This window comes from Nyctereutes procyonoides, unplaced genomic scaffold (assembly GCF_905146905.1).
Source record: "Nyctereutes procyonoides isolate TBG_1078 unplaced genomic scaffold, NYPRO_anot_genome, whole genome shotgun sequence".
NCBI lineage: Eukaryota > Metazoa > Chordata > Mammalia > Carnivora > Canidae > Nyctereutes > Nyctereutes procyonoides.
Window position 1 is genome coordinate 36099464 of NW_026575049.1, and position 27951 is coordinate 36127414.

Genomic DNA, 27951 nt, shown 5'->3' on the forward strand with positions numbered 1-27951 from the left:
AGTCTACTTATCTTCTCTTTACAGTGACTAGAAAAGTAAAAATTGCTAAAGAAGCCCAAGTTTGAATTTGGAAAACTAATGGAACTACCTGGGGTAAAGATGGTTATTGTGGAAACATTCTGGGGAGAAAAAAAGGAACAGAACACAGAACAAGCTAATGGATATGAGCCAAGAATCATAAAGTCTGAAAATTTAACTAGTGACTTTATCAGTGACTAGTGACTCTCCATAGTGGGGAAAAAAAAAAATTAAAGAGTTCTTATAAACCTACTAAAAATAATCTAACAGAAAAAAATACCAAATAAACAGATAACTCAGGAAATATAAAAGATTATAAAGTACTGAACATGTCCAGTATAAAAAATAAAAACTAATTATCATTTTTGTTTTTAAAAATTGAAGGTTTTTAGAAATTAGTAATAGTTAACACTAAGCAAGAATGCAATGAGATGGGCACTATCAGATAATGATGGGAAGAGTGTAAACTGGCATAGCTTTTCCGGAAAGTAATTTTCCAACACAAAAAAATTTTTTTTAATACTCTAACAATCCTAAGAATGTGTCCACAGCATTATTTATAACAACAAACTGGAAATAGTAAGGGAATAAAATTTACAATGCTTCTACATGATGGGATACCCTGTATTCATTAATAGTATTTTCAAAAAACATTTAAGAAAAATGTTCAGAACTCTGATATTTCAAAAACAGATCACTCATCTACTTACAACATAATGATAAAAATCTCACTAAAAATTCTTTACACATACAAAGAGAAAGGACCAGAAGGAAATGATCCAAAACGTTAACAGCATTCTATGTGGTACAGTTTTTAGTATACATTGCTCAGGACTTCTGAATATTTCCTGTAAGTTTATTAATCAAGTTTTTTAATCATCTTATTAAAAAAAACCAAAAATACAATCTTGGTATATTTTTATTTTCATTAAGAAAAACAAAATGTGTGAGCACAGGAATGCATAACAGCGAACTTGAGCTCTCCTCCTTTCAGGGCCACAAAGCTGCTTTGTGACCTTGTCAATTAGCTGTTTGGGGTCTCCATTTTTCTCAACTGTAAAATGAGGATGTCCTGCTTCTACACATTTCATAGGGTAATTGCAAGAATAAAATGAGACAATGTGAATGTTATGTTTAACAATTAGAAGACCATTTATGTCTGTACACAGAAGAAATGGAAATTGTGACTCAAAAGGTGCCAAATGATCAATTCCACACAGCATTCAAAAAGCCCTAGAAAAGTCTAGCCAGTTTACTTATCTTCTCTATGCAAGGCTCTATCTAGTGCACATGGTTTTTAAGTGAGCAATGTTTGAACTCTTGACATTTCATGTATTTATCTATGACTTATAACATTTAGTAAGTCTGACTTTACAAAGATTTCCTATTATTTTGTCTGCATTTAGAAGACACTGTCAAAAGAGGATAGTGAGGCTGCCTTCAGTATGCCCCTATGGACCATCATATACATGTGCTCATCTAAACTGGAACTACTACTCTAAATCTTCCCTGGGTTAAAACCAGTTAGGAAAAAAAGCATACTACTACCATTTCAGCAATCTATCTCATGCCAAAGAAACCTGTTTTTATTATCATTTCTGGCTGCCTGTGGGCAATATATCATACTATCAAATGGCTTTACATTTAAGATCACTCAAGTTTCAACCCTGACTCTACCAACAGTTAGCCGTACAATAATGGATAAATTAACTAACCTTACTAAACCTATCTCCTCATCTATAAGAACAGAATTCATACGGCACCTCGGTGGCACAGTCGGTTACACATCTGCCTTCAGCTCAGGTCATGATCCTAGGGTCCTGGGATTTGCCCCATGTCAGGCTCCCTGCTCAGCCGGGAATCTGCTTCTCCCTCTTCCCCCTCCACCCCCAGCTTGTGGTATCTCTCTTGCTCTCGCTCTAATAAATAAAATCTCAAAAAAAAAAATGAATTCATGATGGCATCTACCATTCTGGGTTACCATGATTAAGTAAAATTACATGCACAAAGCACTTCTGCACACAGACAACCCACGGGACACCGTTCGTTCATTAAGTGTTTACTATAACTCTAAGTAAATGCCTAACACCCACACATACAAAAATGCTCACAATAATGTGAGGCAAGTTTTATCCCCACATTTCAAGCACACAAACTGACTCAGAGATCACTATCTACTAGACAGCACAACTTCAAATTCCAGTATAGCCCAGCTCCAACTCCTTCCTTATCGGTATGACCATTGCATTTCAAAATACACAAGATTTCCTATGAATATCATACCTCCTAGTATATCACCAAAATAATTCCAAAGAAGGTTTTATTTAGCCATCTCTGAATGCCTAACAATATCAGGTAACTTTTGCCAAAAGTAAGGAATAGTTCTACCTCAGTGTCAGCTTCTCTGACATACATTTTAAAGGGTTCTTTAAATCTTTATATACAAAGAGGATCAGATAAAGCTTGTTTCTGCTTAGAGTTATAAAAATCTCAGTAATACCAAACACAGCTTAAGAAACATATAAGCAGACATATATAAACATGTATATAAACACAAATGTATATAGACAAGGTGAGTTCACAAGTTATTGTGTAAAGGAGGGGGAAGTACAGTGATTTTACTAAAATGTGGAATTATCTAGTTGCCAACTAACCTGTTAGTGGAGCTCCATGAAAAGTCTGGGATCCCTGATATCCATCAGGCACTGAATCTGGTCCATAATTCTCTGCAGGCCAACGATGAGGGGACCCTGAGTTACTACTCTGTAGTTTCAACTCCTGCATTTCTTTCTGTTGGAGAAAGAAAACAACTGTAAGCAACTCTGTCTTGCCAGAAACAGTGCTAGAGCAAATAAATATTTTAAATTTAGGTACTTTAAATACTTGATGTGTTTTTAGAGATTCGATATTCCATTAAGATCTATGTATTAGGGGCCGATTTAAGAAAATGATCCTCAATTTGTTAAAGTTTATTTCCTCCCATTCTTTCATTCCTTAGTACCATATTACCAAATTCATTCCAGATTACAGTTAGCTATCACCTAAACTGATAACCTCCTAGATGGCTTCATCTCCATTTCCATTCCACACTTGCCTAAATTAATCTTTCCAAAGTTAAGGTTTGCTTTAAGATTTTATTTATTTGAGAGAGAGTGAAGAGAGAGCAGAAGCAGAGGAAGAGGAAGAGGGAGAAGCAGACTCCCCACTGAGCCCAACAGAGGGCTCAATCCCAGGATCCTGGAATCATGACCTAAGCCAAAGGCAGACAGATGCTTAACTGAGCCACCTAGGTGCCCCTAGAGTTGAGCTCTAGCCAAGACACTTCCTTGCTCAAAAACACAGGTACCTACAAATTAAACTTCTCTGATACTTTTGGTCCTCAGAAGTATTGCCCCAAACATCCTTCTAGCACCTCCTTTCCACTGTTTTCCTCTCCAGTCCATCTGGGCTACTCAATGTTCCAAATTACCTCTTGATACTATACACAATTGCTTAAAAATCCTTCAAGGTTGACGCTGTAATGATCCACTAGGAAAAGGAAAATAACTGTTACCTGCTGAGTATATATTAAGTATATAATCATATAGTCCAGGCACTCTAAATTCTCAATCCTTACCCAGGTAACAATATTAACTCACATCTTAAAATGAAGGAAAAAAAGATACAGGAAATAGCACAGCTAGAATTCAAACCAGATTTTACTCCAAATATGTTTTCATACCACCCTGCTGCCTACAGAAAACAACAGACATACTGTTTTCTAACAGTGGCTAGGTGGCTAGTTATCACATCTCTATTGTTTTACAGACAACTAAATGGCAACAGTCTCCCCAATCCCAGAAACTACAAAATGTCCCTTACAAAACAGGCACTTATCAAGAAACTACTTCTTTTTCCAAAGAAACTACAGTGGTATCAGTCAACAGTTTTTGAAAACAGTATCAAGTATCTGTATATGGGTCCATGTATCTGACCAGCCTGCTGCAGGTGAGGTCACAGACACACACAGCATATCTGCTTTCTTCTTCTAAAAGTGTTTTCAAATAGGTATTTCCCAAAACCCTAAATACTGAGATCAGAAATATGTTGAATTTTCAAGTTAAATAAAATTTTCCCCATTCATCCATCTACTGTGTTTAGCCTAGATGCTACACATCCAAAACTTAGAAACTGATGGAGTCACCTGGAAAAATTTAATAGTCACTACTGGTATCTGGACTGTAGTTTTGAACATGCAATTAATGCTATAATCCTAATTTTAAAAATTCAAACACCTACAAAATGTGCTGAGAAGTGGTTTTAACAATTCTTACTCTACATATAAAAAGCCACGCAAATAGAAAAGTAATGAAATGCTTGGCTCAAGAGCATTAATTAGTGGCAGAGTTACTATTAAAACCCAGATTTTCAGAACACAGAGTAATGTTCCACTACACTTCTACAGAATACAACCCTGGGTAGCTGAACTTATAACCCAAAGGTGGTATGTAATATCATAATAGGCCACAATTGTATAAAACTAACATACAAAACTTTGTGCAAATTCAAAATTCTGTTTCCCTCCAAACAGCATTTTTGTTAGGTCTCTCACATTGCTGATAACACTGTAATAACCGCACACACATCAGGATTTACTTGCTGTAACTTCAAAACTATCGGTGCTTTAGTTCTTGTCCAATGAGGATGAAACAACCTACTTGCACTTCCAATTCCAAATAAGTAAATAAAGCTTCTGTGAGCCTAACAGTTAAGGTTACTTTCATAAAGCTAAAATAAGATCACGAATACATAGCCATTTCCTTACATAATTAAGTTATGTGGAACTCAGACCACATATCAATATCTAGCTACAAAATATGACACACACAACCAATCAGTCTGAGAAATGAACTCCTAGACCAAGGTATGATTAGTTTATTTCTCTAGTTCAATTCAATCACTTGGGAACCACCTCTATGTCAGGAATGCTGCTATGTTTTGGATAAAAGAACCTTTCCCTGTGAAGGATTCACACCTGGTGGAGGAAGCAGAAACAAGTAATTTAAAAAAGGTGGTTAGGGCCTAAAGACACATGAAAAGTTGCTCAACATCATAGAAAGGAAAATCAAAACCACAATGACATATGACCTCGCACCTGTCAGGATGGCTAAAATCAAAAACACAAGAAACAATTAAGTGCTGACAAAGATGTGGAGAAAAAGGAACCTTCATACACTTGGTGGGAATACAAACAGCACAGTAACTGTGGAAGACAGTTTGTGAGGTTCTTAAAAAATTAAAAATAGAACTACCATACGATCCAGTAATCATAATTCTGGGTATTTACCTAGAGAATATGAAAACACTAATTCAAAGGGATATATGCACCCCTATGTTTACTGCAGCATTATTTACAATAGCCAAATTATGGAAGCAGCACAAGTGGCCAATGAGAGATGGATAAAAAAGATGTGGTGTGCATATATACAAAGGAATATTATTCAGTCATTAAAAAGAATGAAATCCAGGACACCTGGGTGGCTCAGTGGTTAAGCATCTGCCTTTGACCCAGGGCGTGATCCTGGAGTCCCAGGATCAAGTCCCACGTCAGGCTCCCTGCATGGAGCCTGCTTCTCTCTTTGCCTATGTCTTCACCTCTCTCTGTGTGTCTCTCACGAATAAATAAAATCTTCAATCAATCAATCAATCAATAGAAAGAAATCCTGCCATTTGCAAAAATGTGGATGGATCTAGAGAGTATAATGCTAAGCAAAATAAGCCAGAGAAAGACAAATGCCATATGATTTCACTTCTATGTGCAATTTAAGAAACAAAACAAAGGGGCGGAAAAAGAGATAAACCAGAAAAACACACTCAACTATAGAGAACAGAGGTTCAGGGGGGAGATGGGTAAAATAGGTAAATGGGATTAAGAATACATTTATCTTGGTGGGAATGCAAATTGGTGCAGCCACAATGGAAAACAGTATGGAGGTTCCTCAAAAAGTTAAAAATAGAGCTACCCTACTACCCAGCAATTACACTACCAGGTAGTTATCCAAAGGTTACAAACATAGTGATTCGAAGGGACACATGTACCCCAATGTTTATACAGCAATGTCCACAATAACCAAACTATGGAAAGAGCCAAGATATCTATCAACAGATGAATGGATAAAGATGTTTATATATATATATATAAAACTTCAAAATATGTTTTCTATATATGTATGTATATGTTTTATATATACATATATAAAAATGCTTTTTATATATACACACATACACATGCGCGCACACACACACACCAGAGTATCACTCAGACATCAAAAAGGATGAGATCGGGGATCCCTGGGTGGCTCATCGGCTTAGCACCTGCCTTCGGCCCAGGGCATTAATCGTGGAGTCCCGGGATCAAGTCCCACATCGGGCTCCCTGCATGGAGCCTGCTTCTCCCTCTGCCTGTGTCTCTGATTCTGTGTCTCTCATGAATAAATAACAAAAAATCTTAAAAAAAAAAAAAATGAAATCTTGCCATGTGCAATGACATGGATGGAACTAGAGGGTATTGTGCTCAGCAAAAAAGTCAGTCAGAAAAAGACAAATACCATATAATTTCACTCATAGGTGGAATTTAAGAAACAAAAGGATGAACATAGGGGAAGGGAAGGAATATAAAATGAGATAAAAACAGAGAGGGAGACAAACCATAAGAGACTCTTAACTATAAGGAACAAACTGAGGGTGACTGAAGGGGAGTGAGTGGAGGGAATGGGGTAATTTAGTGATGGGCATTAAGGAGGGCACCTGGGCAGCCCCGGTGGCGCAGCGGTTTAGTGCTGCCTGCAGTCTGGGGCGTGATCCTGGAGACCCTGGATTGAGTCCCACGTCAGGCTCTCTGCATGGAGCCTGCTTCTCCCTCTGCCTCTCATTCTCTCTCTGTGTCTCTATGAATAAATAAATAAAATCTTTAAAAAAATAAAATAAAATAAATAAACCTTGGCTTTAAAAAAAAAAAAAAAAAAGGAGGGCACCTAATGCAATGGGCACTGGGTGTTATATACAACTGATGAATCACTAATTCTACCCCTGAAACTAACAATATACTATATGTTAACTTAATTGAATTTAACTTAACTGAATTTAAATTAAAAAAATTTTTAAATAAAAAATACATTTAACTTGATAAGCACTGAGTAATATACAGAATTGCTAAATCACTATATTGTACATCTAAAATTAATGTAACACTATGTTAACTATACTTGAATTAAAGTTTAAAAATTTAAATTAAAAAATAGGAAAAATAATATGGTTAATTTCATGGTAGACATATAAAAAACAGAAGGACTCCACAGTAGAATGGCAAAGGGACATTTTGAACAGCTTTACAAAGAAGTGAGGGAATAGTCAAGGAAGAAACCTGGGAATAAGAGAGGCACAGTTTAAAGATATTAAGTAATTTACCTTAATGGCCTCTACTTGTTGGCAGATCATTTTCAGTAAAGAATTTTGATCTTCTGCCCATCGAGGTGGAGTTTTGGGAGAAAACTAAAAAAAAAAGATATATATATTTAAAGCATTTAGAATGGAAACTATTCTGCAATGGAGGGATTCATTTCTTTCTACTTACCTTGTAACTTTTACTTGGTGATAGAGAATATATACTGGGAGATGGTGTAGAATGTTTTATTTCTGAATCTGCATTTCGCAAAGAACCATTTTTATAAAGAGGACCTCCTTCACTATAGTCATCGAGTTCCTGCATAACCGAATTAAGCATCTCTTTTACTGACTCCAGTGGCACAGGCAACTAAAAACAAAAAGCATGAATCAAGGGCTTTGGTTTGCAAAAATAAACAACTCTGAAATAAATACAAAGACTTTATACTTACTAATTTACTTACATGTTCTTACTTTTGTATAATAAGCATTTAATACGTTACATAAGAACACACATGAAACTGCTGTGTGATCTAAAGTCTTCTGACGCTAAAGTCTGTGATGTTTTTCTCTCTCTTGTTAACAATAATGGTAGAGGAATGTTAACTTGGGAAGTTTATCCACATGAACAAAATAAGCTACTGATTTTTATTAATTTTTATTAATTTTGAATTTTTTATTAATTTTGAATGGGGAGAGAAACACAGATGCCAGAATGTACCAGACAATATCATCCCTAATATAAGAGCAGCAACATGAATTAATCAACAAAAGATTTGGAAGGTTGAATACAACTAAAGTTAATACCATGATGAGAGTCTCAAACTGCTGACAGAAAAAATATAGTCCATAGCAAATGGTAAAGATGAGAGGAAATGTTCTGAAGGTGTCAGCAACTACTTTTAATTTCAGTGAAATGTTTAACTGCCAAATTAACAGCGGTCCTTAGGCTGCAACGTTTGCTTTATTTTTTATTTATTTATTTTTTCTTGATTGAATGTATTTATTCACAGCATGCCTGATTCTGTGACAAGCAGGCCTGTGCCCTGGTCATTCTGGCTTGAAAGGGCAGTGTGTTCTGCGGACAGGTGCCTGCAGCTCTACTTCTTAAACTCCACCTGTGTGTACACTTTAGTGATGTCATGGTACCTGCCCTCAGGGGGCTGGTAGCTGGAGATTGGTGGTGTGTAATCTGGCCCTTCTCTTTCAAAGGGGAACAAATTGGGGTCCCACTTGATAGCTAGCCACCGCATGTAGCTCTGGGGATATGAGTAGCAGCTCCTGCAGAGCTTCCTGCTGGGACTCAAGCATGGATGTGATGGCATCCCTCTCCTTCTTGTGCTCTTGATGCTGGTAGAGGGACCACTTCTTGAGAAGCAGAGCTCTCTGCTCACTCTCCTCACAGGGAAGCTCCATGTTAGGCCACTGTCTTGTTTTATCCAAGAGCTTCTTCACAGGTGTAATAAAATCTTCAATGGGAATTAGCTCTTGGCTAGCTTTCTCCAGTCGTCTGATCCTTTTTTTCAAACGGTCCTTTACTGCTTGATCTTTTTTTAGGATTTACCTTTTTCTTCTTTCGTAGTTCTACTCTCATGGGAATGAGCTCCCAGAAGGACAGTAACGCAGCTCCCTGTTGGGTCTCTCTCATGTGTCTGCCAAGGGCCCAGAAGCCTGCTCCGCGAGCGCAGAGTACAAGCGGAAGCTCCAGGGCCGCAATGGCCACAGCCCATCCGCCGCTCACTGCTTTATTTTTTCAGATTTTATTTATTTATTTATGAGAGAGACACAGAGACGGGCAGAGACATAGGCAGACGGAGAAGCAGACTCCCTGCAGAGAGCCCAATATGGGACTCGATCCCAGGATCACAACTTGACTCAAAGGCAGGCATTCAGTCACTGAGCCACCCAGGTGCCCCTGCAGTATTTGCTTTGACTACACTGCCAAGATATCAAAAAATGAATGTTCTGCCTTAGAAGCCTTTTCTAAATTCCCTAACAAGTACTTTTGTAGGAAAAAAGCTAGATTCCCAAGTTTAAAAAAAGAAACACCGGGAAGCCCCGGTGGCCCAGCGGTTTAGCACCACCTTCAGTCCAGGGTGTGATCCTGGAGACCTGGGATGGAGTCCCACATCAGGCTCCCTGCATGGAGCCTGCTCCTTCTTCTGCCTCTCTCTCTCTCTCTCTCTCTCTCTCTCTGTGTGTGTGTCTCTCATAAATAAATAAAATCTTTAAAAAATGAATGAATGAATGAATGAATGAATGAAGAAAGAAAGAAAGGAAGACCAAACCACCTAAGAAAAAGCAATGCTAATATATACACACCACTTCTGTGCACTCGTATTACTGAGTATTTTTGAAATTATCAAACTATAAAATCAAAGCAAAAATAGTTACCATCCAGCTAGCAACAGTAAGAAAGTACAAACAGCCTGCAGCTTACCTTCTTGGCCACTGAAAGATTGGAATCACTGTCATCTAAAATCTTTATTAGGTAGTCCCTGGCCTTTCTCAGGTAATTTTTACACTCTTCTTGTTCTTCAGGAGAAAGGGTATCATTTTCAATGTCTTCCGCTTTTCTGTGAAAAATCTATACAAAGAATGCTTTTATGAAACAATTAGGTTTTTAAAACAAAAAGCTTTTAATTCACGTATCGCCATCTACTTACCAATGCAAGATTCCAGTAAGAAACAACGTTTTTTACAGATTCAAAAGCAGTCATAGCATCTTCTATATTTCCATTAACTACATCCAATATAGCAAATGTTATGTGTGCTTCTTCCTCGTATTCGCCAACTTCAGATGCCTAAACACATTTAGTAATTTTTAGTCCAACTGCCTCTCCCCAGAATATCAAACCCAAGTGATTTCCCAAAGATTTTACATGATCTAAGTAACAGCTCAGTCTTCTTTTCTGCTATATTTTGTGACAGCTAGTGGATTTTGAAAACAAAAGGAACAAGTGTCCAGGCAATTGACTTAAACAGTTTCTAATTCTATTTGTTTGTCTAATGTGAATTTCCAGTTCATTCACAAAAGGATCTTCCATTACCTGAATGTCTGCACTATGAAAATGTTTAAACAAAGGGTCCATAGGTTCAGGAATACTGCTCTTCTTTTTGATTATCTTCAACATTGGCAAAACTTTTTTCCAATAATGAACACTTCTGCCTATGTATTCCCGCTGATCATAAAAAGAATTAAGACCACTGCCCTAAAAGAGAAAATTAGAAGCACACAACCTAAGGAACACAAATAATAGAATCTAAAAATTCTTTTATAAATGGTCGGAACAACTGGTTAAAATTTCAAATCAAGGCAAAACAGAATCTCAAAGGTCACAGGCCTCACATTCCAATCACCTTAATACCAGGGATCATTCTAGACCCAACTTTCAAACACTTTCAATGATACTACCTAATGAAGTAGCCCTATCTATTTTTTCAAGGTTGCCATTTAACATAGCCCAAACCTGCCACTCTGTGTCACAGTTTGGTCACAGAAATAACCATCCACACCTAACTTTGCCATAGAACAGTCCTCAAATATTTATAAAGATCTACAATGCCCTTAACCTACAGAGCCTTCTGTTATCTACATGTAAAAAAAAATTTCAGGCTGAATAATAATTATCGTAACTTAATTATTAAGTGGTAATAATAAGAGCTAATATTTATATTACATTTACTGTGCCAGGTACTATTCAAAGTGCTTATATATTTTAACTATTTTAACTATTAACTATTTTGTGGCAAGATTTAAAAAATACATTTCACCTAGCATAATGTAAATAAGCTCTGTTTCTCTGAACTAAAAGACTCATTGGAAAGTTTAGAATTTTTAAAAATTAGGTAATGTTCTTAAAAATGCTTACACTTTAACAAACTCACCGTTTTCTGAAGGCATTTTGCCCAATGCACAAGCAGGGCAGGCTGAAGGCCATGTTTTTCCTGTCCCCTTAGTGTGTTTATATCATGCTGAACTAGAAGTCGCAATTTTGCTGTAGTTCCAGGTCTAAAAAAAGTTTAATAAAACCGATTTATAAAGACGCAGTTTAAAACTTCCATGTACATTAATCATGACAAACTCAACCTTCACATGAGAATTAAATACCTAAGGCAGGAAGTTTTTAAATTAAATAGACTATTAGGTTAAAAACTTAGGCAATGAGTTAAAGGAATAATTTTATTTTGCTACTTACACTGTTTTTCTGTGAATTAGATTACAAACTGCATCCCACCAAGATTTTTGTCTTTCTGTACAAAGCTGTTTACACACAGGAAGTGGCAAGCATAGTGGCTGATAGAAGCTATAGTGAGAACTACATTTCTCCTTTAATTGTAAGTGGCTGGTGTATATTACTCCAAGTAGAAATACCTGTTTCATTTAAAGAAAAATCAATTTAAGTTAGAAAAAAAATTAAACAAAATTCAAAATACTTAATTTGTTAAAATCTTTGCTTACTTCAAGATCTAAAATACATATTGATTCGGGTGCATTTGTTTCAAGTCTTGAGGTTTCCTGGGGCAAATGATGAAACAGCTGCTTTAGCCATTTTCGAACTGCAGGTAAGGCAGACAATGAATTCCACTGTAAGCCAAGCCACGTAAGGTGCTGAAGATTACCATTATGTGCTCGAATGGCACCTGAAATGAGAAAACTGGCTTGAGGTTTTGGAAATTTTGCTTGTGTCATCAGTTTTGTCAATTGCATCTTAATTTTATAATTACTTTTCTATATTGAAGCTGGGGCAAATTCTTTGCTAAGTCTCATGTTTTGTTTTTTTTTAATTTTTATTTATTTATGATAGTCACACACACAGAGAGGGGCAGAGACACAGGCAGAGGGAGAAGCAGGCTCCATGCACCAGGAGCCCGACGTGGGACTCGATCCCGGGTCTCCAGGATCACGCCCTGGGCCAAAGGCAGGTGCTAAACCGCTGCGCCACCCAGGGATCCCAAGTCTCATGTTCTTATTAAAGGTATTCACACTCCATATTTAGGAAATTTAGTAGCAACGGTTATGATGAAGAAAGCTCTTTTCAAGTCCATTTAAGAGAAAAAAGGTACTCCCTAGAACTCAATAAAACACTGTATTGACAGAAGCCACCCCCAGCAAGAAAACCTGAAACTGAATTTTCCTTTCAGTAGAGAGTGATTAAGACAATGAGATACCACTTTATTAATAACCTTGGGAGAGTAAAAATATCTTTTCTTCCACAAGAAATTTAATACCAAAAAAGTTATGGGCTTTTAGACACATAAAGAGGTACAATCTTTCCGGCAATATGGCAATTTGCAAGAGACTTAAACGTGTTCATCAACCTTATTCCAGTAATTCTGGTTTTAAGAAAACTCCATGGAAAATTTTGAAATAAAGATACTTTATTTTTCATAGTGAAAAAACTGAAAACATATTAGATGTCAAACAGCAATAAGTGGCAAACAAATTATGGCTAACTCATATAACGTATTATATTGCCATTAAAAGTGGTTATTTACAAAAATAGATAGAGAATCCATGAAAGAAGACAATCCCATGTACATTATAAACCACTATTTAGAAGAAAAATATTCCACCACTAGCACTACCAACTCCTCACACCATCCTATCCCCCAAAAAAACCTCAAATGGATACAGGGAAATATTACATCATTATCTATGGGTAATGAGATTATGAGATTGTTTCTATTTGTTTTTAATCTCCTAAAATAAAAGGATTAAGATACAAAATGTTTACTTTAAAAAGATACTACTTACCAACATCGTATCTAGCCAAATCATCAGGCTCTGGTGCTTGCACATCAATGTTTCCAATATCATCATTACCAAGAAAAGATCTATCCTTAAGTGACTGACTAGAAAACAGAGCATCATACAAAGCAGACTGCCCACTTTTATTGGCGAAGGATTCTACAACCTCTTTTAAAAAATCTTGCTTATCACGACTTAAGTTTAGCAGCATGTGTCCTGAAAAACAAATTATTTCCATCATTTAAAAAACATTGTTTTTACTCGCATCTCAACAGTTTCATTCATAGGAAACTCAACAGTTTCATTCATTCATACTCTAAGGAGAAAAAACATGATTATCTCAGAATTAATCTGCCAGTCCAGCAACCACAACTGAACAAAAAAGAGTGGTCATGCAAAAAATGGACACAGACTAAAGTTTGTTATCTGAAAAAAAATAAAAAATAAAGTTTGTTATCTGTATCTAGAGTGAAAGAAAAGAAAAAACCAGAATATGTCTGAAAAATGCCATAAGTATTTAAAGTGTGTCATTTAAGTGGCCATAGGAGAACAGAGTCAAGCTCAAGTTCTCTAATTTGATAAACTGATTTTTAAAGCTATCCGGAAAGAATCATCCTTGAAAAAGCTTTTAGAATAATTAATTCCAGGGTGCACTCCTAGAGATTCTGATTCCACAGGTTTGGGGTGAGGAATCTATTCTTAAAACACTCCTTGGATGAAGTTCTAGTACACGCTCTAAAATGCTAAACCCTGAAAACACTATGCTAAGTGGAAGAAGTGTCAGTCACAAAGGAGCACATATTAGTCACAAAAGACCACATATCATATGATTCAATTTACATAAAATGTCCAGAATAAGGCAATCTAAAGAGAAAGAGTATTAGTGGTTGCCAAGGACTAAAGGGTTTGGGGGAAAATGGTTATGAGGTTTCATTAGGAGATGATGAAAATGTTCGAAAATTGATTGTGGTAATGGATGCACAATTCTGTGAACATACTAAAAAACCATTGAATTGTACATTTAAATGAATTATATACAATGTGAATTTCATCTCACTTAAGCTTTTTTTAAAAAAAGAAAAACACATTTTTTGGAGCAATTCTGCTGGTCAGTCAGGTCTGGTTAGCATCTGACTTATCTCTCTGAAAATCTGCAGACAAGTTCAGATCAAAGACATTAAAACACAGTTCATTTTACTAGCTGTGACACTCTGCAGAAGTATCTGTAACAACCTTGCAAAGGTAGACAGGAGACAAAAGGAAAAAAATACAGCCATTTCTTCAAGGACTGAAAGTCCACCTCCCACAAAATAGGTTGTAGGATGGAGAGGCAATATATACTTTGAACGGCACCCTAACTACAAAGCTTAGAGTAACTTTAATAATACTACTTGATCTTTACAAAGTTCATTCAATTTTTATATCAAAACTGCTTCTTCCATAAAAAGCATTACTTCTCTTCAGTTCATTGCTTAATTTGCTAGCTACATAAACATCCTGAAGTTTCTAACTCAGCAAAACCAGATAATATGTAATAGGCCTTTTAAGATCCATCCAAATAGTCAAAACTGGGAATAAATTTACAAACGCCAAAAGCCTAACAGTATGTAAATGTATATATATCTTCCATCTTCTTTACTATGTTGTCAGTTTCTCAAATCCATAGGTTCTTCATCTTTATATCTCCCATAGGAATATCTTATAAATTACTAATGCTAAATGGGTGGTGAAATTATTCTTAGTTCAGGAAGTGCTTTAAAATATTCAGAATGGAGGCTCTAGCAGCTAGATAAAGGAGGGAGGTTTGGTTAAAGAGTTTCTCTATCCAGGAGCAAAATGTATCAAACATCTGTTACCTTCTGAACTAGATATTTCTTCTAATTCTGTATCTCTTGCCCTCATCCAGTATGGCAAAAAGAAATTAGTGATTATGACACATTCTCTCCTAAGCAAACAGAAGATTATCTTAAAGAGTGCTCTAACAGAGAAATTTTCCTTTTTTCTTTTTAAAATAAAATTAAACATTACTATTACCTGATTGGCTCAGACGATCATAGGCCATCATTTCCACCAGATTTTGTCCGACTTCTCCTTTTATTAATTTAATCTTTGGTCTTGGAACCTGATAATTTTAGGATCAAAAGTCCTTTATTTAGTGATACCCATATTTTAATAGTAAGATGTTCCTTTCTATTACATTGTGGTTTTTTGATGACAAACAGTTAACCAATGGTTAAACTAAATTGGAGTTGCAGTTTTCCATTGAAAAAAACTGAAGAGGGAATTCAGATAATATGTAAAAAGTGTCTACAAAAACTAACTTCTGAGAAATTACTTTCTACTACAAAAGCATCTTTGCATGCCACACTATATATAGCACATTTTCAAAAAGTATGGATAATATGAGATACCACTGGGACAAAGTGGGACAACCAAAGGACTCCAAGCCACATCCTATGAAGAAGAGCTGAAAAAATGAGGAATAGAATGACGAGAAAATATAATAGCTCCCTTCAGATAACAAAGTTATCTATTAAGTTTGTTTTTAAATAGCACGAAAAGAAAAATAACACCAAGAGGTAACAGGTTTGAGAAGTGCTATTTTACTCCACGTAAGGGAGCACCCAAGACCCAAACCATCAAAAATGAATTGGGCTATATGGTGAAAGTAGTGAATGTTCATCATTGAAAATATTCAATCACAGGCAAGGGCCACTTACTAGAGATATTCTAAAAGTAATACAGGGGTGGCTAGAGTAACTGCTGTTACTCTGTTAAATTTCAATGATTTGAAACTGCTGTTAAATTTCAATGATTTTCTTAATTGGTAGTGAGACTGTAGTTTGGTGCAACTTCTGTGAAGTCAGAAAACCGGCAAAAGCTCTAAATTATAAATGCATAGATACACTTTGATTCTTCTTTCAAGAATTTACTCATAAATTTAAAAATGTGAAATGGGGAGGCTCAGCGGTTGAGGGTCTGTCTTCAGCTCAGGTTGTGATCCCTGGGTCCTGGGATTGAGTCCTGCATCGGGCTCCCCGGAGGGAACCTGCTTCTCCCTCTGCCTTTGTCTCTGTCCCTCTCTCTGTGTCTCTCATGAATAAATACATAAAAATCTTTAAAAAATAAAAAATAAACATGTGAAATGTCACAAGTTATTCATTAAAGAATTATTAGAGGTAGCATAGCAAAAAAAAAAAAAAAAAGTAAAAGTAACCTAATGTCTTGGTTTTGTGAAGCCGGTTAAACAAACAAACAAAAAAAAAGACTAAAACTATGATACATCCATACAATGGAATGATATGCAATCATCAAAATAAATGAAGATGCAATACTCATGCTGTCTTTTCTATACTGACATGGAAATATCACCAATATTTATCTCATGAAATTAAGGAAATAGGATGTACAGAATGCTTCTTTCTGGATCTTTTAAAGGGGAATGGGAGAGTATATGCTTATCTATTTGCTTGCATAGGCATAAAAGTTTCACTTCTTAAAGAACTCACAAGAAATTAGTATCATTAGTTCCTCCAGGGAAGAGAAGTAAATGACTAAACAGAAGCAGGAAGGAGTTCTCACAGTATACTCTTATACACCACTTGAATTTTAAACCATATGATTACAATCACTTCTCCAAAGAAGTTACTTCTTCAAAGGAAATATATTCATGAATCTAAAAGTTTCTGATTTTGAATTTTAAAAACATTAGTTTGACCTATGCTTTTATCCACAAGTTTTCTAAACATGATGGTAAATGGTCTCTGAGATGTTGAAGAGCACACAAAATGAGAAACAAAATGTGACATTATTCTTTTTGCTTTCAAACTGAACTTAATTCATAAAACTGGCCCCTTTTACAGCTATCATTTGTGACTAAATAGTTATGAATCCACTCAGTCATATCCCAAGTCAACATTTCCTCATCAGAATTAAACAGTTTCAAGAGAGACTTTAATTCCTAGCTGAAATGCAGATAGACTAATACTACAGCATTCCCCTGATCAAGAGTCCAAAAAAAATCCTACCATTAAAAATACTGCCCTAACATGATTTAAGGACTTCCATGCCAGTCCATGCTTCCCCTCTAAGTTTATAATCATTTGATAATTAAGCTTTATAAACACATAATAATCTAAGCATCTAAGAGGTTTCATTATTTATCCATTCAATGGAAATGTGTGGAGAGTAAAAGAAATGAAGTAGATGTCTATGTGCTAAAATGGGACAAGAGAAAATGAAATAAGATATTAGACAGCAGATAAAGTAAACTTTCACTGAGACAAATGAGTTTTAAAAAGTAAAGATAGGATGTAGATTATGCTTGCATATGCTGACAAACTTCTAAATAACAAAAAATTGGTAATATTGTCTTGTAGTCAAGAAGATGGGAGTGGTTTGAGAAAGAAATTTACTATTAAAAAGGGTCAAAGTTTAAAACAGTTGACTGTATTAACTTTAAAAATCATGCATATATGGGCAGCCCAGGTGGCTCGGTGATTTAACACCACCTTGAGCCCAGGGCGTGATCCTGGAGACCCGGGATTGAGTCCCACGTTGTGCTCCCTGCATGGAGCCTGCTTCTCTCTGCCTTGTGTCTCTGCCTCTCTCTGTGTCTCTCATGAATAAATAAATAAAATCCTTTTTTAAAAATTAAAAATAGGGATCCCTGGGTGGCTCAGCGGTTTAGCCCCTGCCTTCGGCCCAGGGCGTGATCCTGGAGTCCCGGGATAGAGTCCCACATTGGGCTCCCATGCATGGGGCCTGCTTCTCCCTCTGCCTGTGTCTCTGCCTCTCTCTCTCTCTCTCTAGAATAAATAAATAAATCTTTATTAAAAAAAAAATTAAAAATAAAAAAATAGGGCAGCTCAGGTGGCTCAGCGGTTTAGCACCGCCTTCAGCCCAGGGCGTGATCCTGGGGACCAGGAATCGAGTCCCATGTCAGGCTCCCTGAATGAAGCCTGCTTCTCCCTCTGCCTCTCTCTGTGTCTCTCATGAATAAATAAAATCTTTTTTTAAATAAATAAATATTAAAAAATTAAAAAATAAAAATCATGAATATTTTAAAAATTTAAGATTCCAGTTTCCATTAAAAATCATGTCACCTACTTTAAGATTCTTTATTTTTTTTAAATTCTTTAAAATAATAATCTAAGAACCTTTTAGTGCCTACATAAGTTAGCAAACTTCATTAACTTCACTAATTTTCACTAATACATATAATCTTCATGAACCTAAATGCTCCTGCTGTGCAAATAGGAACACTTAACCTTGTGAGCTGAATATCAAATGTTTAAAAAAAGATCAATATAATATAAACTAGAAGGAGCCTTCCCTAAAAGTAATTCTACAGTGAATCCTCTTTACTTTCCCTCAAGAAAAAGATAGTTCTCTAAAACTACCAATGATTTTTATAAGCCAGGCTCACTTCATTTTTTAGCAGACTGCTTATTTCTTCTCATTTTGGAATTAATGTAGGGTTCACTAAAGAAAACATTAAAACTACAAAAATGGAGTGGGAAGGAATGATAGCCAGCATCTCATCATCTAAAAGTAATGGTTCACATTTTGGCATATTTCCTTCATATCATGTTCTATGTATAAAAAAAGGAATCATGTTTCCAAAAATATACTACTATATATTATATATAATATTATTAACATATGTATTTCAATTAACATTGAAGTGCTTGTGACAAAAAGAGTCTTCTATCACAGCTTGTGTAACCATCCCCAAAATTTACTTAATTAGGTTTCTGTGCAAGTTATTCATGCACATCTTTTTGAATCAAATTTTACCCATCTTTGAGATTATCTCCTTATTACAGGTTCCCAGAAATGGCAGAGTAAAGATCAAACTCTTCACAGTGGTCTTCCAGTTAAAGTCATAGCAATAGAGACTGACACCAGCAACATATCTATTTCACCTCATTAATGCTGTGTACATCTTGTTACTTTCCACCTAACAAATTGACTATTTTGACTTCAATTCTTCAGATTTATTCAAAGTTCTAATATATACCAGGACACACCTCCAAGTGAAATACAGCAGTCTCACAGTGAAATATCAACCAAAACTAGAAAAAACGTACCTGAAATGCTATGAGATAGCACAATGTGGCCAGTTCAGAGAGAGCTCGCCATTGCACTTCACTATGCTGACCCATCTTCAAAAGTAGAGAACCAGCATGCATGTAGAAATGTCCTTTTACTTCTAAAAAAGTAGCTGAGAGCTCATCATTTCCACCCACACAAGATTTCACAGACTGAAGAGCACTATCAAAACTGCAATATTAAATAATTAATATTAATAGTGCATTGTGAATAATCATGGTTTCATGAATTATCATCCTCCACAAACTAATACTCCTTATTCTCTATAAATTATGAATCATCTAGTGTTTATTTTTATTCAGTATACTTTCTATACTTCAAGCTTAACCTCTAGAAGGTCTTATTCCAGTTACTTACAGCCCTCCAATCACAGAAAAGATATAAATCAAATGACAAATTTATGGACTATGATGAATTTTTCATAACTGACCACAATAAAGATGGAAGACTAAAATGTTTTCTAGTTTATTACTGACCATATGGTTTCACTATTTAATTCAAAGTTGAAATTTCTCAAATTAGACATGTCATTCTCAAATTATAAATAAATAACTGATAAGATATTTAAGTTATCAATAACCTAACTGCTCTTCTTACTATATAGATGACTACAGGCCTAAATTGTATTTCTCATTATTATTTGTAAATGTACTATTAGTGCTTCTAAATCCAAACGGTGAAACATGTAACAGAAATGTGAAGCATGATTTCTAAGTAGGTTTATAGGAGGGGAGTTCTAGGAACCCCTAGAGTTTCTCAAGACCAATTCAGGCTATCTGAGAAGTTTAAATTATTTTTATAGTACTACTGAGAAATTGTCTTTTCCACCCCCATTTGCTCACACACCAAACATGTTTGGGTATATAAGTCATACAAAAGGAAACATCCCAAATTTTTTCTAAAATAATCTGAAAGTTAAAATGGTTCTGGATACCACTCTTACCCTACCACCTTAGGACACTAAGAAATTCTTCAAGAAAACTACTCCACTCTCTAACACCCCAAATATCAAGTAAGGAACAATTACTTTTAAAAACAAATGGACGGTCTAAACCAGGGATTGACAACTATTTCTATAAAGGGCCACATACTAATCTGGCTCCACAAGCATATAATCTGCCACAGCTGCTCAACTCCACCACTGTAGCATATAAGCAGCCATAGATAATATGGAACAAGAGGCACAGCTGTGTTCCGATGAAAGTGTATTTACAAAATCAGGCAGTGAGCCATATCTGGCCTACAAAGCTCTAGTTAACTCCTGCTCTAAACTAACATTTTTATACAAATCCAAGTGATGTTTTTGTTCAGTGAAATTTATTTTAATAAAGTGGAGCTATGGTCCTTGAAATCAAAATTTAGAAAAACAGAAAAATCGTACATTATATTTTAGTTATCTTGTTTCTAAGCTAAAACGTTAGGAGTGTTCTGAAATACTAGTGATGCTAACTCCTTCCACTACTACAACATCTGACAGATGGAAGTCTATTTTGATTTTCACTCAAGATTATATCGCCTTTGAAATAAAACGTGAAATAGCAGAACATTTTCAGAACTATGAAGTATGCCAAAACTGGATACATAACTGTAATAATTTAATAAAATATGAACAGTAACACAATTTTCTAAAAATCAAAGTCCTACAAAACCAATTGTAATATACAAAAGAAATAAAATTCCTCCCAAGTAGTTTATCGTATTAACTGTTACCCCTAGGTATGTTACAGAAACAGCAAAGCTGTAAAGATGTTCAGATCAATGAATTGAATCATTACCAAAAAAAAATCTATAATTGACAGACACTGAAGTATGTTAAGTCAACATACCTTTCCAATAATTCTCTACTTTCCTGCACATCTCTAGTGGAGAGCGTAAGAAACATAAGGTTAGCGTAGGCCAGAAGTAAGTCGTTATTGGTAGTTTGCCAGTTACTTTTATCAGACTCCCAACGATGTAAAGACTCCAGATATTCCTATTTTATGGAAAAAAAAACACTCAATTACAAAACTTTATCAAGCATTACAAAATTAGTTTTACGCCTATATATTCCTCTACCCATTCCCATCACTCATAAAACCATAATGATTTTTACATCAGCCTATGAAAACTCCAAAGATAGATATATATATGTTTTATTTATCTCTAATCTACCCATCATAAAATTGAAAGTATCCTAGCAAAAATTTCATTTCACAGTTGCTATGCATAAAGGAAAGAAATTTAAGTCTTAGCACCATTTAAGTACAAAATGATGTATATTAATTGTGTACATAGAAGTAGAGACCCAAGAGTTTTTACCTACCTTAAGGGTCTGTACAACACATGAATTCCATTCTAAACTTGAACGCAAAGCTATGTTTTTCTCTGCCTCATGGCAGTGGCCCACAGCATCCTTCAATCTGTTATTTGAGCGATACAGTTCTACTAGTCGGATGTTCACATAGACATCATCAGGTCTTGCATAAAGTTCCGACTGAATCAAGTCAAAAAGTTTATTCCATCCATCTTCACCTTTGCAATCTAACAGCTGTTCCTATTTTTAAAAAAGCATCGTTTAGAAAAATACCTGTCAAGTTTAAAAACATAGCAGTTCTGATGAGCACCACTTCACTGTGTCTAGTTTTAGTAAATTACCAACCAGAAGTACCAACTCTCATGGAAGAGAGCTGCTCTCATGGAAGAGAGCTGTTTCCAACCCAGAAGCTAAACCTCAAGAAATTTATGTGGAAAGAAACATCTGTGATTATAGCAACAGTTCCCCATATACACCTCACAGACTGCAAGGACTATTGCCCCACATCTCTATACACCCCAGTCACCACCAGATGCCTAGGCCTCCCAAGTCAAACCTCATACCAGGGTCCTTATCCTCAAACTGTTCTGTTCTTCCCTAAATTTGACTCAATCCTCTACTCTTTTGGCTCCCACTCTAAGCTTCTGCTGTTTTGCAATTTTCTCAGTCTTCACCATCTAGCCTTAACTAAATGGAATATTATAGGATATAAGCTCTGTTACTTCTCTGCCATGGTGGCCTTTTCTCTGCTAGTCTACATACAAATAGAGGAAGTGGGGTTAGTGGCTGCTCACCTCCAAATCATATCTCCCCACACATACTTGTTTATAATCCTGTTTTCCAAAGGACATGCTATCCAGCTCTTCCACTCATTCCTGCTCATGAGCAACTAGAATAAAACACTCTTCCTTTATTCCTAAAAGCTCTCACTAGTATTAACAATTGAGAGATGTACAAAGATATACAAGTAGCTCTACTCAGTTCTTTAATTGCCTCATCTCCATGGCTTTGCTCTACATTCCAGTCTCAGCCATCCATTTAACATTGTCTTGGGTCTTCAGAATCTGTACTTTGGTCATACCACTTAGATCACTATAACTCTCTTACTACCTTCAATGCCACATATATTTGTCACTACCACATGGAAAGAAGCTTTATTCAATTACTGATATCACCAGGTTTTTAATTTTCCATATAACATGTATTTTCCTTCTCTGCCAAGCTAAAGTGTCATAATTTCCAACATCCATAATTACTGCTTGCTCACAGATCCCCTCAATTAATTCCCTCTACCTTTCCATAGAAGAACCCTACAATCTGCTTTCCCTGTGCCTATTACACTAACAGTTGAGCAATAGGGGGTAGGGCATCCAGGAATTTGGCGGAGATCACCAGCAGAGTGACTAACTTTCAAATTAGTTAGTTAATCTCAAGTCTCCAAACTGGTAATGCCTAGAACAAAATTATACTTGACCTCTAATATACAAATTCTCCATTTCCTAAGGCACCTGGGTGGCTCAGTGGCTGAGCGTCTGCCTTGGGCTCAGGTCATGATCCCAGGGTCATGGGATTGAGTCCCACATCAGGCTCCCCACAGGAAGCCTGTCTCTCCCTCTGCCTATGTCTCTGCCTCTCTCTCATGAATAAATAAATAAATAAATAAAATCTTTAAAAAAATTCTCCATTTATTCATGATCATCTTTCCTCACATTTCCCACACTTTCCACCCTTCACTGCAAAAACTGAAGCCATCACTCCAACTTATACTCCCCTTCTCCCTCCACACAGCAAAGACCAAAGCTCTCCATTAGTGCTGTTTCATTGCCCTCTCCTTCACTAATCTCTCTCCTTCTTTCATTATCATTTCGATAAACTTACACTTGGTCTTTCTATATCTTAAAAAAAAAAACCCTACACTTCACTTATATTTTAAAAATCTGTGGGGCACCTGGGTGGCTGAGTCAGTTGAGCAGCTCTTAGTTTCAGATCAGGTCAAGAATTCAGGATCATGAGACTGAGCCCTGTGACAGGTTCCATGCTCAGTAAGGGATCTGCTAGAGAGTCAGTCTCTGGTCCTTTCTCTCTGCCCCTCCCCCCACTCACATTCACGCTCTAACATAAATATTTTTAAAAACTTTTCAGTAAAAGATCAACACCTTCATGGGTGCTTTTGAAAAACTCTACTCTTGTGTTCAAGAAAAAAAGTCCTCTAACCAGTATTTTCATTCATTAAAATAAATACCAAAAAATTATTTACCTTAAGTAAGCCTTAAATTTTAGGAGAAACAGAATTACTCTACTAAAGTTTTAAGTCTCAAGTATTTCAATTTCAAAAAATGGAAGAAAAAAATCAAATGTAAGGAGGTTTAACTTTAGACAACAGTGTATTTTTTTAAGTGTAATTACTTATTTAAGTCATCTCTACACCCAACATGGGGCTCAAACTCACCACCTTGAGAACAAGAGTTCACGTTCCTCTGAATGAGCCAGCCAGGTACCCCTAGAGACCAGTGTCTCCAAATTTACTAAAGAAAATCAACATCTTTCAGAAGAAGCATTTTACAATACAAGAAAAATAAACTTCTATCTATCTTTATCTATCTATCTATATTCCTTAATGTCATTGTCATCAAATAATTTCCTTATTGGCTTTGACAATCCAATTTATGTTTGAGGCTAACACAAAGACAAGGTAAAGAAATCTACACTTAGACCCGACATTATAGATTAATATTTAAAATCCAATTGATGGGATCCCTGGGTGGCTCGGTGGTTTAGCGCCTGCCTTCAGCCCAGGGCATGATCCAGGAGTCCAGGGATCGAGTCCCACATCGGGCTCCCTGAATGGAGCCTGCTTGTCCCTCTGCCTCTGACTGTGTCTCTGACCCTCTGTGTGTGTGTGTGTGTATCCCTCATGAATAAATAAAATCTTTAAAAAAAATAAAACCCAACTGTTTATTATGGAAAGAAGAAAACTTGATGTTATTACTAGTATTTATCTCTAGGGTTTTTAAAAATACTTTAGATTTTAAAATCTGTGCACATTTATTCATATGAGATTTCTAATAGCCAAAAACTGGGAACAACTAAAATGTCCACCAAAAGTAAATGGTTAAACTGTGGAATACATCCATACACAAAAATACTACTCAGCAATAAAAGGGAACAAACTACTAATACACCCAACTTGGATTGATCTCAAGGGCATTATGTTGAATTAAAAAAAAACTTCAAAAGGCCACATAATGCATGATTCCACTTACATAACATTTTGAAATTACAAAATTATGAATATGGAGAACAAATCAGCAGTTGCCAGAGGATGACAAGAAGGGGGTGGATAGAACTATAAAAGGGATAGCAGGGCAGCCTTGGTGGCTCAGCAGTTTAGTGCTGCCTTCAGCCCAGGGCATGATCCTGGAGACCAACGATTGAGTCCCACGTTGGGCTCTGGGCATGGAGCTTTGCTTCTTCCTCTGCCTGTGTCTATGTCTGTGTCTCTGTCTCTCATGAATAAGTAAATAAAATCTTTTAAAAAAATAAAAAAAATAAAAGGGATAGCATGAGGGAGAGGTTTGTGATGATGTAACAGTTGTGTACTTTTAACTGCAGTGGTGGTTTATACCTATCTACACATGTGATAAAATGAAAAAACTATCCACACATATTATACCAATATCATTCCTGATTTTGATATTGAACTATACATTACATATTCACAGAATCTCCTTGTACAATCTTTGCCACTTCTTATGAAAAATATAATTATTTCAAAATAAATTCTACTGGGGCGCTGGGTAGCTCATTGGGTTAAATGTCTGACCTCAGCTGAGGTCATGATCTCAGGGCCCTGGGATCAAGCCCTATGTCAGGTTCTGCACTCAGCAGCGAGTGTGCTTGTCCCTCTTCCTTCAACCCCCACTATGTTTGCTCAGTCTATCTCAAATAAATAAAATCTAAAATAAATTCTACCCAAGATATGTATAATGGGGGTGGGGAGCTGTTAAAAACAATATACAATTGACTCTTGAACAAATGTTTGAAATGCACAGTTCTGCTTATATGTGAATTCTTTTTCCAACAAATACAGTATAATACTCTAAATATATTTTCTCTCCCTCATGATTTTTAACATTTCCTGTTCTCTTATTTTAAGAGTAGGAATACAGTATATAATACATACAATACACAAAACAAGTGTTAAAATAACTGTTTATGTCATCAGTAAAATTTTTAATCAAGAGTAGACTATTAAAGTTTTTGGGGAGTCAAAACTTATAAGCAGAGGCTCCTGGCTGGCTCAGTCAGGAGAGCATGTGACTCCTGATCTTGGGGTTGTTTGAGCCCCATATTGAGTGCAGATATTACTTTAAAAAAATAAAATCTGGGCAGCCTAGGTGGCTCAGCGGTGTAGTGCCACCTTCAGCCCACCCTGGAGTCCCGGGATCGAGTCCCATGTCAGGCACCTCCCTCTCTGTGCTCATCTGTGCTTAGCTGTGACATCTCAGTGGATGATAAGTACATAGTCACTGGCTCAGCAGACAAGAAGGCTACAGTCTATGAAGTCATCTACTGAAAACATGTGGTTTAACGTTTATAGTTGAATCAGGCCAAAATGTTTTGAATTTGTAGAAATAGAAAAGTTGTAACTTTAAAAGGAAAAAAAAACAAAAAACCACCATGAAAACCTGTTTCCAAACCTTGACACAAAACTATTTTGAGTCTACAAAGAGGAGGCAACGAGTCCCATCAACTGAAGGTCACCGATCTACCTAGACCAAACGGACACTGAGGCAGAGTGGACAGAGGGGCCAAGGGCTGTAGGCAGAGCCTGTTCTTTCCTTTCTGTGTGATCTGCCTAGATTACCTTTCTGTTCCTTGCAGTTCCCCTCACATTCTGTGCTTGGTAGAGCAGTGGTGTCTCCAGTGAACTTGTTTCCTGGTTTTGCATCTTGTGAAATGTTTTTTTGTATTTTTGTTGAAGGTTAAACGTTTGTATAAATTGTAAATATATTTGGTTTATTACACTAAAGGCTTTAGTACCAATAAAAAAAAACAAATTTGCTAGCTAAACAATTTTAAGTGTGTAGTTGACCCTTGAATGATGTTGGGGCCAGGGGCCATGAACCCCCTGTGCAGTTGAAAATATGCATATAATTTTTCCTTAAAGATTTTATTTTATTATTTTTACTTTTTTTTTTTTTAAGATTTTATTTATTCATGAGACACACACAGAGAGAGGCAGAGACACAGGCAGAGGGATAAGCAAGCTCCATGCAGGGAGCCTGATGTGGGACTCAATCCCGCAACTTCAGGATCACGCCCTGAGCTGAAGGCAGAGGCTTAACCGCTGAGCCACCCAGGCATCCCAAAGATTTTTTTATTTTTAAAGATTTTATTTATTCATGGAAGACACACACAGAGAGAGAGGCAGAGACCCAGACAGAGGGAGAAGCAGGCTCCATGCAGGGAACCCAATGAGAGACTCGATCTCGAGACTCTGGGATCACCCCGTGAGCCAAAGGCAGATGCTCAACCGCTGAGCTACCCAGGCATCCCAACATTGTCTTAGTTTAAGATATACAACATAACAATTTGACACGTATATAGAGACATAATTTCCACAGTAAGTTTAACATCCATCACTTCATATGGTTCTAAATTTATTTTTTCTTTGGGCGCCTGAGCAACCCAATCAGTTAAACGTCTGCCTTCAGCTAAGGTCATGATCCCAGGCTCCTGGGATGGAGCCCAGCATTCAACTCTCTGCTCAGCAAGGAGTCTGTTTGTCCCTCTACCTCTGTCTCCTCCCTCCAGCTCATGCTCATTCTCTGTCTCAAACAAATAAAATCTTTAAAACAAGTTATTTTTTCTTGTAATGAGAACTTATAAAATCTACTTATTCTCTTCACAACTTTCAAATATACAACAGAGTATGTGTAACATTAGTCACTATGCTATACATCATATCCCCAGAATATATTTTATACACAAAGTGCAAAAGTTTGTACCTTTTGACTACCTTCACCCATCTCCCACCAACTCTCACACACCTTCACACATTTCCCACCAACCCTCAACTTCAGTTTGCTACTGAAATGTCTTTTAAACTCCCAATATTAGAAATGGTTGTGTCTTAAGTTTTCCCGTGTTTACTGTTTTGTTCTGTCTTTACCTTTAGTTTATAAATTGCAGGACTTCCTGGGAAAAGTTTAGCTGCTCTTTCAACCCAATATTTTGCTCTTCCATCAGTAACATCATTTTTACAAAGCAATTCTGCAATCTTCAACACAAGATCTTTTTGTGTTGGGTTTAATTCCACTGAACGCTGACACCAAAAAAGAAAAAAATA

The 27951-nt window shown here is 36.3% G+C and overlaps 1 protein-coding gene and 1 pseudogene across 7 annotated transcripts in view; both read right to left on the reverse strand.

The window, feature by feature from the left end:
- Window positions 1-27951, reverse strand: part of LOC129511462 (E3 SUMO-protein ligase RanBP2) — a 91317-nt gene that overhangs the window by 25232 nt on the left and 38134 nt on the right. For all 7 annotated transcript variants that reach the window (XM_055328174.1, XM_055328173.1, XM_055328176.1 and 4 more), the window contains exons 4-18: window positions 27775-27927; window positions 21609-21839; window positions 21133-21278; window positions 19285-19477; window positions 15227-15314; window positions 13199-13408; window positions 11903-12084; window positions 11640-11815; window positions 11329-11452; window positions 10491-10652; window positions 10107-10244; window positions 9881-10027; window positions 7631-7810; window positions 7465-7548; window positions 2673-2808 (exon numbers count right to left, since the gene is read on the reverse strand). In XM_055328174.1, coding sequence (XP_055184149.1) covers window positions 2673-2808; window positions 7465-7548; window positions 7631-7810; window positions 9881-10027; window positions 10107-10244; window positions 10491-10652; window positions 11329-11452; window positions 11640-11815; window positions 11903-12084; window positions 13199-13408; window positions 15227-15314; window positions 19285-19477; window positions 21133-21278; window positions 21609-21839; window positions 27775-27927 — 2350 coding nt within the window. The remainder of the gene's footprint in view (window positions 1-2672; window positions 2809-7464; window positions 7549-7630; window positions 7811-9880; window positions 10028-10106; window positions 10245-10490; window positions 10653-11328; window positions 11453-11639; window positions 11816-11902; window positions 12085-13198; window positions 13409-15226; window positions 15315-19284; window positions 19478-21132; window positions 21279-21608; window positions 21840-27774; window positions 27928-27951) is intronic.
- LOC129511465 (39S ribosomal protein L40, mitochondrial-like) lies at window positions 8429-9104 on the reverse strand (annotated as a pseudogene).